At 52.4% G+C, this 12,418-nt stretch overlaps 1 protein-coding gene across 1 annotated transcript; it reads right to left on the bottom strand.

Annotated features, from left to right (window-relative positions):
* Positions 1–1,305: 1,305 nt before the first annotated feature.
* On the bottom strand, positions 1,306–5,574 carry Hmg20b (high mobility group 20B). The gene is given in 10 exon segments (XM_032907249.1): positions 1,306–1,734; positions 1,818–1,850; positions 1,852–1,948; positions 2,166–2,381; positions 2,755–2,830; positions 3,271–3,317; positions 3,624–3,744; positions 4,027–4,230; positions 4,517–4,625; positions 5,308–5,574. Coding segments are annotated over 10 exon segments (954 nt in total). The 5' UTR covers positions 5,346–5,574; the 3' UTR covers positions 1,306–1,721.
* Between the last annotated feature and the right edge of the window lie 6,844 nt (positions 5,575–12,418).

The following is a 12,418-nucleotide window of genomic DNA, read 5'->3' as shown; positions in this document are numbered from 1 at the left end:
AGGCAGGAGGATCAAGGTCATCCTTGACCACTCAGTGAATTCCAGGTTAGCCTTGGCTACATGAGACATTGTCACAAAACAAAACTCAGATCGAATTAATCCTTCAGGTGATAAGTGGAGGTCTGGCATTAGTCCCCACCTCCCTGCCCCCCAGTTGGGAGGCTGTCCTCCACAGTCCTTGGCCCACAGGCCTGTGCAGTTTCTGCCTCTGTTGTCACAAAGCCCAGTCCCAGGCCTGTGTCAACTTTCCTTTTCTCGAAAGGACATTTGCTATTGGCATAGCGCCCACTCTGCCCCAACATGACCTCACTCAAGTTAATTACACTGCCATCGTCCTGATTCCTAATAAGGTCATGCCTGGAGGTTCTGGGGTGAGGATGGGAACACATTTGAGAGGTACAACTCATTGGCACCTCACACGTGTGTTGGATTAGACAGGTTTTAAAGGATAGTCTATCTCATTAATTAAACAGTCCCCTGGCAGGGCTCTTTCAAGTTTGAGCCAGAGGTGTCCTCCACAGTTCTCTGTCACATCCAGCAGCTCCTGCCCTGGGGGCTGGACATGGATGGTCAAACAGGAAGTGGATAGGCTCAGGCAGAGTGACTCACCACAGCCTGGGGCATATGGAGTATTACTCAGCCATGAAGAGGATGTGTCCCACAGTGTCAGTGGTGCCCACTGAGAGAACCAGGCATAAATTGCCACAGTGTGACCACTGTGATGGGAAATGTCCCAGGATGTGAAGTAGGTGTGGGTGTGGAGGGAGGGCTGAGATCAGGCATAGGGAAGGTTCATGGCAGTTAGGGTTTCCTCTGGGGAGTGTTCCAGAACTAGATGTAGCTGATGGCTGGAGAACTCTGTGGTGGGGGCTGGTTTTCGTTGTTTTGTTTGTTTTGAGACAGGGTCTCTATGTAGCCCTGGCTGTCCTGGAATTCACTCTGTAGATCAGGCTGGCCTCAAATTCATGGAGATTCCCCTGCTTCTGCTTCCTGAGTGCTGGCTGGGACTAGCTGTGGCCACCACTCAGCTAAAGCAAGTTTTATTTAGTAAAATTTCTGGGAGGTGGGCTGAAGTCCAGTCCAGGGGTTGGGTGAACTGAATCCAGCCTGACCCTAAAGCCACAGAGGATCCTCAAAACGGGCAGGGCGGTAGGAGACTCTAGCCCAACTCTGCCTCAGTTTCCCCACTTGATAACCGTGTAGTGAAGGTTCTGAGATCCTGTACCAGAGGTTGGAAGGCAGGCCAGGACACCGCAGCAGGACAATCATGAACAGGCTGGGCCCACTTCCCCAAAGCCACAACTGTTAACTTGAATGAAAACTCACTTGCTTTTATTGACACGTATTTAAAAGTCCGGATTGAGTGATGAAAGGCTCGGGGGAAGGGGCTATTGGACTACCCCACCCCTACCCCGGCGCTGCTTGGTTAGCGCCTGCCCAGTGGGCCCAGTGGCTGTATGGTGAGTGGCCTAGGGTCCTGCTCTTCATCAGGGGTGGGGGTGGAGTATCCGAGTCTGGAGGCCATGGCTCCTCTGTTCCTGACCCACTGTAGTGTGACCCTCCCTGTGAGGCAGGCAGGTCTTCCGGGCTCTGCAACCTGGGTTGGGGTTCGAGGTTAAAGGGATGCGGTTGAGATTTCATTTGAGGGGGGTCTGGAGACCCCAAGGTGCAGCTTCTTCCTGGGCGGGTGTAGAGGGGCGTCTCCCGGTCCAAGAGGCCTGTCACAGGTGCTCGCTGTGGGACAGAGGGGGTAATGAAGACCTCGAGCTGAGCCATACTCTCTCTTCACCCCGTTCCTCCCCTCCTGCACCCCGCACCTGGCTACTCGCGCCAGGATCTCCTTGACGCGCGATCAGTCTCTCATGTTGCGCGGGGTCGCGCTCGATGGCTCCGTGAAGCCGCGCCATGTAAAAGTCCAGCGTTCCGAGCGTCGGCGTCTCCCCGGTGCCTGCGGGTCAGCGGGTTAGTGAGGGGCGGACCCGAGGCTGAACACGCAGAGAAGGGGCGTTCCTTGGGCGGGGGCGGGGGGCCTACGCGCAACAGGCAGGTCCGCGTCGGGTGGATGGGACAGACACTGCGGAGGCGGAGCCTGGCGCGGAATTGGGGCGGGGCCTAATAGAGAACGTTCTGTGGGCGGGCCCAGAGCTGTGGGCGGGGCTGCGCACCGGGCACCGGCAGAGAGGCGAAACTAGCGGTGAGCGCTTGTCTCACAGCCTGCAGTTGCTGTTGCAGCGCCAGCGTGCGCCGCTCCTCTAGCGCCAGCTCTTGCTCCAGACGCTCACGAGCGCTGCTCATGCTCTGAGTGTGGCGCTGCAGCACTGCGTTCTGCTCCTCGAAAGCCACGTTCATCTTCCGCAGGCGCCGCAGCTCCGCCTCGCGTGCTGCAGGACAGGAGTCAGAGCCCTGGGCTGCCTCCCACTGTACTAGTCCCGGAGTGCTGTAGACCCACTTCGTCTCTGGCCTCATCTCGACCCTTCCCCTCCATCCCTGGCCTTACCCCTGACCTCATCTCCCTTCAGACCCCGTATCCGTCCTCAATCCCCGACCCCAGCCCTGCCCTTTTCTCCCTCCATTTTAGCCCTACCCCCACCCCTACCGTCTCCAGCCTGGCTCTGTCTTCCCTCTATTCCCAATCCATCCCTAACTTCATCCCTCCTCCGTCCTGGGCCCCTGAAACCTCAGTCCTGACTCCAGTCCTCATTCTCATTTCCAATCTTCTTCCTACCAGGACACCAGCACCTACAAAAATCTCACCTTTGTTTTGGTCCAAAAACTCTTCAGTGAAGATGGGAACATCAAAGGTTGAAAAGCCATCGCCGCAGTCCACACCCTGGGACATGGCAATGAGTTTGGTAGGGACCCACATCTCTGGAGCTTGGGCCTCCTGGAGCACTTGGCCTGCTTTTATTTCCTTTGGTGTGTGTGTGTCCCATATGTATGCAGTATCCACAAAGGCCAGAAGAGGGTAGCAGGTAGCTGATCCCCCAGAACTGAAGTTAGAGATGGCTGTGCACACAGCCAAGGGGGTGCTGGAAACTGAATCTTTTTTCCTCTGCAGGAGCAGTGAATGTTCTCAGCTCTGAGCGGCACTGGAGTCCCCAGCTTCCTACATGTCAGGTCAGCACTAAGCTATGCCCCACCACGGCGTTGCTGTATCTCCACAGTGGTCTTGCCTTTATCTATGGGGCACACTCACTGGGGAAGGAGGAGGGGTGTCTAAAAACATTAGTGTCTTCTCCCTTAAGTCCTTCTGGACAGAGAGGCCCTTACCTTGTGTCCATTCAGGAGGGTGTTCATGAGCCCAGAGCTGGAGTCCTCTGGTGGGGAGGGAAGAAGGCAGGTCAGCCAGGACTCCAGGGACCCTCCCAGTCCCAAGTCCCCACCCATGGCCCCCTTGGAAACCTTTGTGCCCATTGGAGTTTGGGCCCATTAACCTTTCTTTCTGTTGTTGCTGGGTGTTTGTTTGTTTGTTTGTTTGTTTTTGAGACAGGGTTTCCCTGGGTATCTGTGGCTGTCCTGGAACTGTTTATAGACCAGGCTGGCTTCGAACGAAGAGCTCCACCCGCCTCTGCCTCCCAAGGGCTGGATTAAAGGTGTGTGCCACCACTGCCCGACTCACTCACCTTTTTTTATTTTGTTTTCTTGGATCTTCTCGGTGCAGACCTTGTAGGCCTCTGACTGCTGGTATGCCCACAGCTCCTTCAGGTACTGCTGTTTCTCCTTCTCTGCCTCATCCAGGTACCGCTGGGAGGGGGGCAGCACCCACAAACTAGGGCCAGCCCAAACGAAGGCAGGCACACAGGGGTGGCCAGGGCCAGGACCTGTTCGTGACTCCACCTTGCCTCTCTCCCTCCCTCAAACCCTTAGAAAGAGCATCCCTTCTCCAGGTCTGTCTGACTAACTCTCCACCTTGTTCTTTGAGCCAGGGTCTCTCACTGAACCCGAAGATCACCGATGAGGCTTGCCTTGCTGGCAGGAAGACCCAGGAACCCTCCTGTTTCTGCCACCCGCTTCTCTGGTCTCTACCTGCTTCTCTGCTGGCTGCAGCTTGCTCCACTCGGCGCCCAACATCTTGGTGATCTCCGGGAAGGGAAGGTCCGGGTGTCGGGTGCGAATCTGCTCCCGCCTCTCGTTCAGGAAGCGAACATAGCCCGTGACCGGGGCCTTGGGCCCATTGGGGAGAATCTTCTTTCTTTTCTTGCCTTTGGGCCAGCCTCGCTTCTTCACTGGCTGCAGGAGGGGGCTGTGTCCTTGGGAGGGGCTCTGGGAACTGTGGGTGGGGTCTGGGGCGTGTGGGCGGGGCCTAGCCTAGTAGTGGGACAGCAGATCAAGGGTCAGAACTCTAGAGAACCAATTGTCCTGTGCGGAGACAACCTCCTAGGGGTGGGACTGAAGCCAATGACAGGATGGGCGGGGGCGTGGCCTCTTGCTAGGCAGTGGGAGGGTCTTATACAGTGTGGACTTGTGAGGTGTGTGTTGCTGAGCCAGGGGACAGGCTTTTCAGATGGGGACTCACCTCCTCCTCCTGGGGCCCCTTCTCTCCGGCACGGGGACCTTCGCTGCGCTCCTGCTTGACAGCCACTACAAAGGCCCCATGCTGGCCCGGAGTCTTGCCTCCCGCAGGTCTTGGGGACACAGGAAACCAGGGTCACCATTAAGTGCCAGAATCATTTCCCCATACCTACCCATCCCGTTCTTGTCATTGGAGATCACAGAAGTATGTGAGAGCAGGCATGAGCCCGGGAAAAGGGGGTGGGGACCTAGGGTTTGAGGATCCAAGGGTCACAGAAGACCACTGTGGAGTGAGGACAGTTCAAGGATTTCGAGGTGGGGCTGGGGGCGGGGGGGGGGTGGAGGATGCAGTGAGCATCCTGGAGCCTAGGAGCAAAATGAGATAGCGAGGAAGACTATAGGGTTCCCTGTCAATTCTACGGGGAGTACAGAAATCCCGAAGAGTGACAGGACATGGTCAGAAGTCCCAGTAGTGGGGATAAGATAGGAAACAGGGACAGGACAGGACAGGTCCAGGGTTCCCAAAACAGGGGTACACAGAGGTACCTAAGGGTGGGACAGAGCATGTCCAGAGGTCCCAGCGTGGACATAACGTGTTTAGGAGTACCCGAGAGTAGATACATGGAATGTTCAGGGGTTCCAAGAGATGTGAGACAGGACATGCCCAGGAGTACCCGGGGTAGAGACGGGCATGACCAGTGGTACTCGAGGTGGACACAAGGCATTTCCAGGGGTATTCGACGATGGGGACAAGAAATATCCAGGGTCGGGACAGGCAGGGGGAGGCGCACTCACGCGGTGGCTGCGCCTGGCTGCCGGGGACCGTGGGACATGGCCACTCCGGGCGGGTCCTGGAACAGAAGCCGGCAAAGGTTAGGGGGTTCCTGCCTGCCACCCCGACGGGACCGCAGGCCGGTCCCCGGGGTGCCCAAGCGGGGGAGGCTGATCCCGGGGCGGGGAGGTCCTGGGGCGGGAGGCCCCGCGATCCTTTGTTGCGAGATCGAGGCCCGGAGGCCGCGCCCCGCAGCCTCCGCCCCGCGCAGGCCCCGACTTCCCGGCTCTTTTCACCTCTGAAAAAACTTTCCCGGGACCTGGGATGCGGCGACGCTCCAACCAAGCGCCCGCGCCCGCTCCTCCCTCATGCTAATAAACCCAAGCCTAGTGCTTCAATTGGCTGAGTAATCCATGGAGGCGGGGTTATGCAGATTAGTTTCGGCGCGCCGGGCGGTGATTGGCTAAAGATCTGTGGAGCCGCGTGGGAGGTGCGTCGGGCAGGTTGCGGGCGGGTGCGTCAAGTTCGGCTGCGCTCGGACGGGCTCGGGACCAATCGGAGGCGATTGGCGGCGCGCTGTGGGGCGGAGCTCCTTAAAGGGCCAGTAGGTATGGAGATGGAGACCAGGGACGCGGTCGGCGGAGGAGTCGTTTTTAGTAGGCTCCTGAGGAAGGAGTTAAGTTCCAAAGAGGCACCCCTCTGCAGTAGGGCAAGGCATATTTTTTCTTACTACGTTGAAAGAAAAATGGGTCTGGTGAGATTGCACAGCACTTGAAGGTGCTCGCCACCTAGTGGACGATTTGAGTTTGGAACCCACAAAGTGGAAAGTGAGAATGGGTTTTCCAGCAAGTTGTCCTCTGAGCTCCACCGTGTGCTGTGACATGTGCAGCACATACACACCAAAATAAATAAATGAACGTATGCTTTATAAATGGGGGACTGGGGCTGGAGAGATGGCTCAGCTGTTAAGAGCACGGACTGCTCTTCCAGAGGTCCTGAGTTCTAATCCCAGCAACCACATGGTGTACACGATCATCTTTAATGGGATCCTATGCCCTCTTCTGGTGTGTCTGAAAACAGCTACAATGTAATATATATATATATATATATATTATATATATAATTTAATAAATAAATCTTTAAAAAAAATAAATAAATGGGGGACTGAGGGAATGGTCTGTGTATATACCCTGACCACCAGTCACTGATTTTCCTTTCTGTGGAGCCTTGGTTTTACTTTTTTTTTTTTTTTTTTTTTTTTTTTGGAGCTGGGGACCGAACCCAGGACCTTGCGCTTGCTAGGCAAACGCTCTACCACTGAGCCAAATCCCCAACTCCTTGGTTTTACTTTTTGACCGAGGGGTGCATTGAACCATAGGAAGAGTAACAGGCTGGGAGGCTGACATCTAGGTCTAAGCTAGAAGCTCTCGGCTGAGAGCATTTTCATAAATAAAGCATTTTGAAGGTCAGCTGCAGGCTGACAAGAGGGCTTAGCAAGCAAAGGGGTGGGCTGGAGGCATGGCTCAGAGGTTAAGAGCATTCACTGCTCTTCCCGAGGTCCTGAGTTCAATTCCCAGCAACCACATGGTGACTCACAACGATCTGTAATGGGATCTGATGCGTGTCTGAAGATAGCTGTGTTGTACCCATATGCAAAAATAAATCTTTTTTTTTTTTTTTTTTTTTTTCTTTTTTTTTTTTCCGGAGCTGGGGACCGAACCCAGGGCCTTGCGCTTCCCTAGGCAAGCGCTCTACCACTGAGCTAAATCCCCAACCCCGCAAAAATAAATCTTAAAAATAATAAAAAAGTAAAGGGATTTACAGAGAAGTCCAACAACTTGAATTTGATCCTCATTATCCAAAAAGAAGAGACAGCACACCCCACATCTCGGTTGCCAAATGTAATTTTACACTAGTCTGTAACAGTCCACAGTAAAAGAGAAACTGAAGAGGATTGGAGAGTTGTGGGTCTGTGGTGGAGAGTGCGTTTCTCTTGCAGGAAACCTGAATTCGATTCCCAGCATCCATTTGTCTGCTGAAAACTATCTGTAACTCCAGTCTCAAGAGACCTCTTTTTACCTTTTTTAGGAAAAAGAACATTAGCATTAGACAAGCGCGCGGGCACACAGGTTTACATGCAGGGAAAAATGCTCATAAACATGAAATAATAAATAAATCTTTTTTTTTTTTTTTTTTTTTTTTTTTTTTTTTTTTTTTCGGACTGGGGACCGAACCCAGGACCTTGGGTTTGGTAGGCAAGCGCTCTACCACTGAGCTAAATCCCCAACCCCCAATAAATCTTTTTAAAAAAAGAAATGCTTGAAGTTATTGCTCAGTGGTTAAATAAAACCTGCTGCTCTTCCAGTTCAATTCCTGTTAGCCACACTAAGGGCTGGGGGCGTGGTCAGAGTGAAGCCCCGCCCATAATCCCGATGAGGGACTGGGGACAAGATTAGGGCGTTTCCCTGATGCACTGGGGTCTTGGGCTCCGTCCTCCCTCACTGTTTTTTTTTTTTTCGGAGCTGGGGACCGAACCCAGGGCCTTGTGCTCGCTAGGCAAGCGCTCTACCGCTGAGCTAAATCCCCAACCCCATCCCTCACTGTTATAAACTGGAACCCTGTGATGGGGTAATGTTGGCCAGATGACAATGTGGTAACTCATTAGACACATGGCGATGATGGTATGTGTTTATGGGACCACGCACATGCTTACACATGCAACATGTGTTTGTCTGCCTTAATGGCAGGTGCAAGTGACGCCCCCAAACTCGCGGCCTGGGGGATTCTGAGCCGCTTCTGTCAAGCAGGTGACAGTGCAGATAGAGCTTCTTAGATAAGGTTGGGCTTGATCAAACCTGGGCTTCCTGTTACAGCAGAGATAGAAGTACATTGGGGGAGAACAATGGCCGGCGGCTGTGAGGACCGAGGCCAAGGTGGCCCAAGAAGGGAACCTGGCAGTTACTCTGTACTGAGTCTCGACCTTCATCACTGGCTGTGAGCTTGGTGTGCCATTACCTACCAGCCTTTAATGCTGGCAGAAGGGGGGGGATCTCTGTAAGTTCCAGTCTTCCCTGTGCTACATAGTGAGAGCCTCTCAAAAACAGTTAAAAATAAATAAATAAGGGCTGGAGAGATGGCTCAATGGTTAAGAGCCGACTGCTCTTCCAGAGGTCCCAAGTTCAAATCCCAGCAACCACATGGTGGCTCACAACCATCTGTATTGAGATCTGATGCCCTCTTCTGGTGTGTCTGAAGACAGCTCCAGTGTCCTTAAATAAATAAAATAATTAAAAAATAAATAAAAAGACAGAAGCCGGGAGGTGGCAGAAGCCGGGAGGTGGTGGCACACGCCATGAATTCCAGCACTTGAGAGGCAGAGGCAGATGGATCTCTGTGAGTTTGAGGCCAGCCTGGTCTATAGATATGCAAGTTCCAGGACAGCTGGGATACACAGAGAAAACCTATCTTGAAGAACCAAAGTAATTAATTACAATTAAAAAGATAGAACAGACCCAGGTCTGAGTTTATGGCGTTTTTAACTCGACCTTGGAAGCACCGGGGATGTAGTTTCAGACAGGTTTGGCTGTGGGGTAAGGTTGCTGGGATGGAGTAACAGTAACGCGTCCTTGAGGCTCAGATAACAGATGTATCAGCGCGTCTGTTCTATGGTTGTTTTATTTTGTTTTGTTTGTGGTGGAAACAGAATGGAGACCGTATAGAGACTGGGCAAGCTTTCTGTCTCTGACCCCACACCAGCCCTCTCTGGGGGTGGGGCGACACCTCCAACCTCGGCTCCAGCCCTTCACTGAGGGAGTTTTAGGCATGAATCCCACCCTGAGCCATGCCCAGACCATCTTTCTTTCTTCCTTTCTTCCTTCCTTTCTTTCTTCCTTTCTTTCTTTTTCTTTTTCTTTTTTCTTTTTTTCGGAGCTGGGGACCAAACCCAGGGCCTTGGGCTTGGTAGGCAAGCGCTCTACCACTGAGCTAAATCCCCAACCCACCATTTTTCTTTCTTTTTTGTAATTTTGTTTTCTGTGTTTTGTTTTGTCTTGTTATATGACGCAGGGTTTCTTTGTGTAGCCTGGCTGTCCTGTAGCTCTGTAGACCAGGCTGGCCTCAAAATCACAGAGATCCTCCTGCCTCTCTACAGTGTAGGAATTAGGGTATACCACTAGTCCCTGCCCTAGATCTTTTTAGATTTTTTTCTCTTCTTCTTCTTCTTCTTCTTCTTCTTCTTCTTCTTCTTCTTCTTCTTCTTCTTCTTCTTCTTCTTCTTCTTCTTCTTCTTCTTCTTCTTCTTCTCTTCTTCTTCTTCTTTCTTCTTCTTCTTCCTCTTCTTCTTCTTCCTCTTCTTCCTCTTCTTCCTCCTCTTCTTCCTCTTCTTCCTCCTCTTCTTCCTCTTCTTCTTCCTCCTCTTCTTCCTCTTCTTCTTCCTCTTCTTCCTCTTCTTCCTCTTCTTCTTTAGATTTATTTATTTTATGATGAGACACACTAGAAGAGGGCATCAGATCCTATTACAGATGGTTGTGAGCCACCATGTGGGTGCTGGGAATTGAACCTAGGACCTCTGGAAGAGCAGTCAGTGCTCTTAACCACTGAGCCATCTCTCCAGCCCCCTTTGTAAGTTTTGATTCAGGGTCTCTCACTAAACTGCCCAGGTGCAGCTGAGCTTGCAATCCCCCTGCCTCACCCTCTGGTTAAACTTTCAGTGTGTTGTGTGGGAACAGAGCTCAGTGGCAGTGTCTGCCTTGCAAGCCCCAGGCCCTGTATCCACCCCAGTCTATCCCCCAAACATCAAATGGCTTCTTAAACCTGGAGTGGGGACTGGAGAGATGGCTCAGCGGTTAAGAGCACTGACTGCTCTTCCAGAGGTCCTGAGTTCAACTCCCAGCATCCACATGGTGGTGCATAACCATCTGTAATGGGATCTGATGCCCTCTTCTGGTGTGTCTGAAAGCAGATACAATATATTCACATACATAAAATAAAATAAACCTTTAAAAAAATTAAGGGGTTGGGGATTTAGTTCAGTGGTAGAGCGCTTGCCTAGCAAGTGCAAGGCCCTGGGTTCGGCCCCCAGCTCCAAAAAAAAAGAAAAAAGAAAAAAAATTAAACCTGGAGTGATGCTGCATACCTTTAATCCCAGTGCTTGGGAGGCAGAGGCAGGAGATCTCTGTGAGTTTGAGGCCAATCTGGTCTATAGAGTGAGTTCCAGGACAGCCAGGGAAAGACCTTGCCCTGAAAAACTAGGGGCGAACAAAACACTTAAGTTAAACGTGAAAATGTTATTGACACACCATGTCCCCACATTCTCAGTCCCGTGAGGATCTCTCTCTTTTATTGAACAGTGAGAAACACTAAGGCCTCTTTTCCCTCCAGCCATCCTGAAATGTCAGGAAATTCAGGCGAGCCTGGCTCCCATCAGCGGGTCTGAATCCCACTGCATCAAAGCAGCCCCCGTGCCTGAGGCTGGACTTCAGCCACCAGGAAATCCGGATGGATGGAGGCCTGGGCTTGGTGTCCTGGGCTGCTAGGTCGCTGGAGGGACATCAAAAGCTGTCAGGATCTGTCTAGGCTCCCACCCCCCAGGACCTGGATGCTGATTCCTTCCTGCCAACCTTCCTCTGAACTTGTCTTTTCTGACCTTTGCCCAATTCCAAAGCCTTTCCAGGGGCCACATCCCTTCCATTCACGAGGTTAAGCAGAACCTCTCTGTTGGGCTTTTTATCTGGCATTGTCTCCGTCTCCCCGGCCAGAGATCTAACTAACATCCTGGCCGTCCAGCTTTGATCCTGCCTGACCCGGAAGGCTCTCAAGCCCACCGTGGCTCCTCAGGGCCCTCACTGTGACTTTCAGTTTTCAACGTGGCCTGGAACCACAGATCCCTGGCAACTTCTCCAGCCAGCAAGGCACAAGGGAGGAGTGGGATAGCCTGAGGAAGTAGAAACCTGAGCTGAATCCATAAGGGTCAGAAATGCAGAGACACCTGCTGCTGCTGACACAGGAGGATTGCCCCAAGCCCGTCCTCTCAGCTCTAGAGAAGTGGGGGCAGGATCGAAAGGAAGAGTTCAAGGTCTCTGTTGATTATGAAGAGAGTAATCAGCCAGCCAGCCTGGGCTACATGAATCGTTAAACGGTGTTTAAAAGTAAAATATACTGAGCGGCTTGGGTTTTGTCCCCAGCAACTGAAGGAAAGGGAGGTGGCGGCTAAGGCATTTGCCACAGCACTATATGGAGGTCAGAGATCTAGGAAAGAGGCTCTGGAGTTCCTGGGCAGGAATTTGAGGTCAACCTTGGTTACAAGAGAACTTGTCAGCAGACAGAGGCCACTGGGTAGGTGGATAGGACCTAGGACTGGAACAGAAGTTAAAACCCAGGCAGGGCCAGCCAGCAGTTAAGCGGTCATTCAGAGCTGTCAATCCTGACCTGTCTTTGCATAGCTTCCTGCCTCCAGCAAGTGACTTGGCTGAGAGCCTCCGTTGCCACATGTGTGATGTTTGGGTCAAGCACTAAGATTACAAGCTTGGCCGAGGAAGAGTGAGAAGAAATCACTCCAGTCCTATCTCTTCCTATCTTTTAATCCCCTTAGGCCAAGAGCCACGAGACGACTGTTATCTGATGTCTAGCTCAAGCCAGGCCTCTTCCCAGAGCAGCCTGGGACACCCCTCCTGTCGTGCAGCCCAGGGCTGGATCAGAACTGGAGGCTTCTGCCCCTACCTCCTAGATCTGGGATGGAAGTCTGTGTATATTTATTTAACTTGAGACAGGGTCTCAGTCTGTAGCCAAGGCTGTCCTGAAACTTACTATGTAGAGCAGGTTGCCTCAAACTCAAGAGATTCTCTTGCCTCTGCCTCTAGAATGTTGGAAGAAATGGCCACCACACCTGGGTCACACATATTGCTGGGAGCGCAGAGGGCTCTTAGGCAAAGGAAAGACCAGTCCATTTGGAACCAGCCTGCATGTCTGTCTCTGAATGTCCCTGGAGGAAGGTGTATGGTGATATGGTGCAGGCCTCTCATTCAGTGCTTAGGAAGTGGGGGCAGCAGAATCAGGAGTCCAAGGCCGCAGTTACAGAGCTAAGTGTGAGGTCAGCCTGGGGAAGGAAAAAGAATAAAACATCACGAGGAGGGGGTA

Source organism: Rattus rattus, chromosome 1 (genome assembly GCF_011064425.1).
Source record: "Rattus rattus isolate New Zealand chromosome 1, Rrattus_CSIRO_v1, whole genome shotgun sequence".
NCBI classification, from domain to species: Eukaryota; Metazoa; Chordata; class Mammalia; order Rodentia; family Muridae; genus Rattus; species Rattus rattus.
Note: the sequence above shows the minus strand (reverse complement) of the source record. Positions and strands in the feature narration are given on the sequence as shown.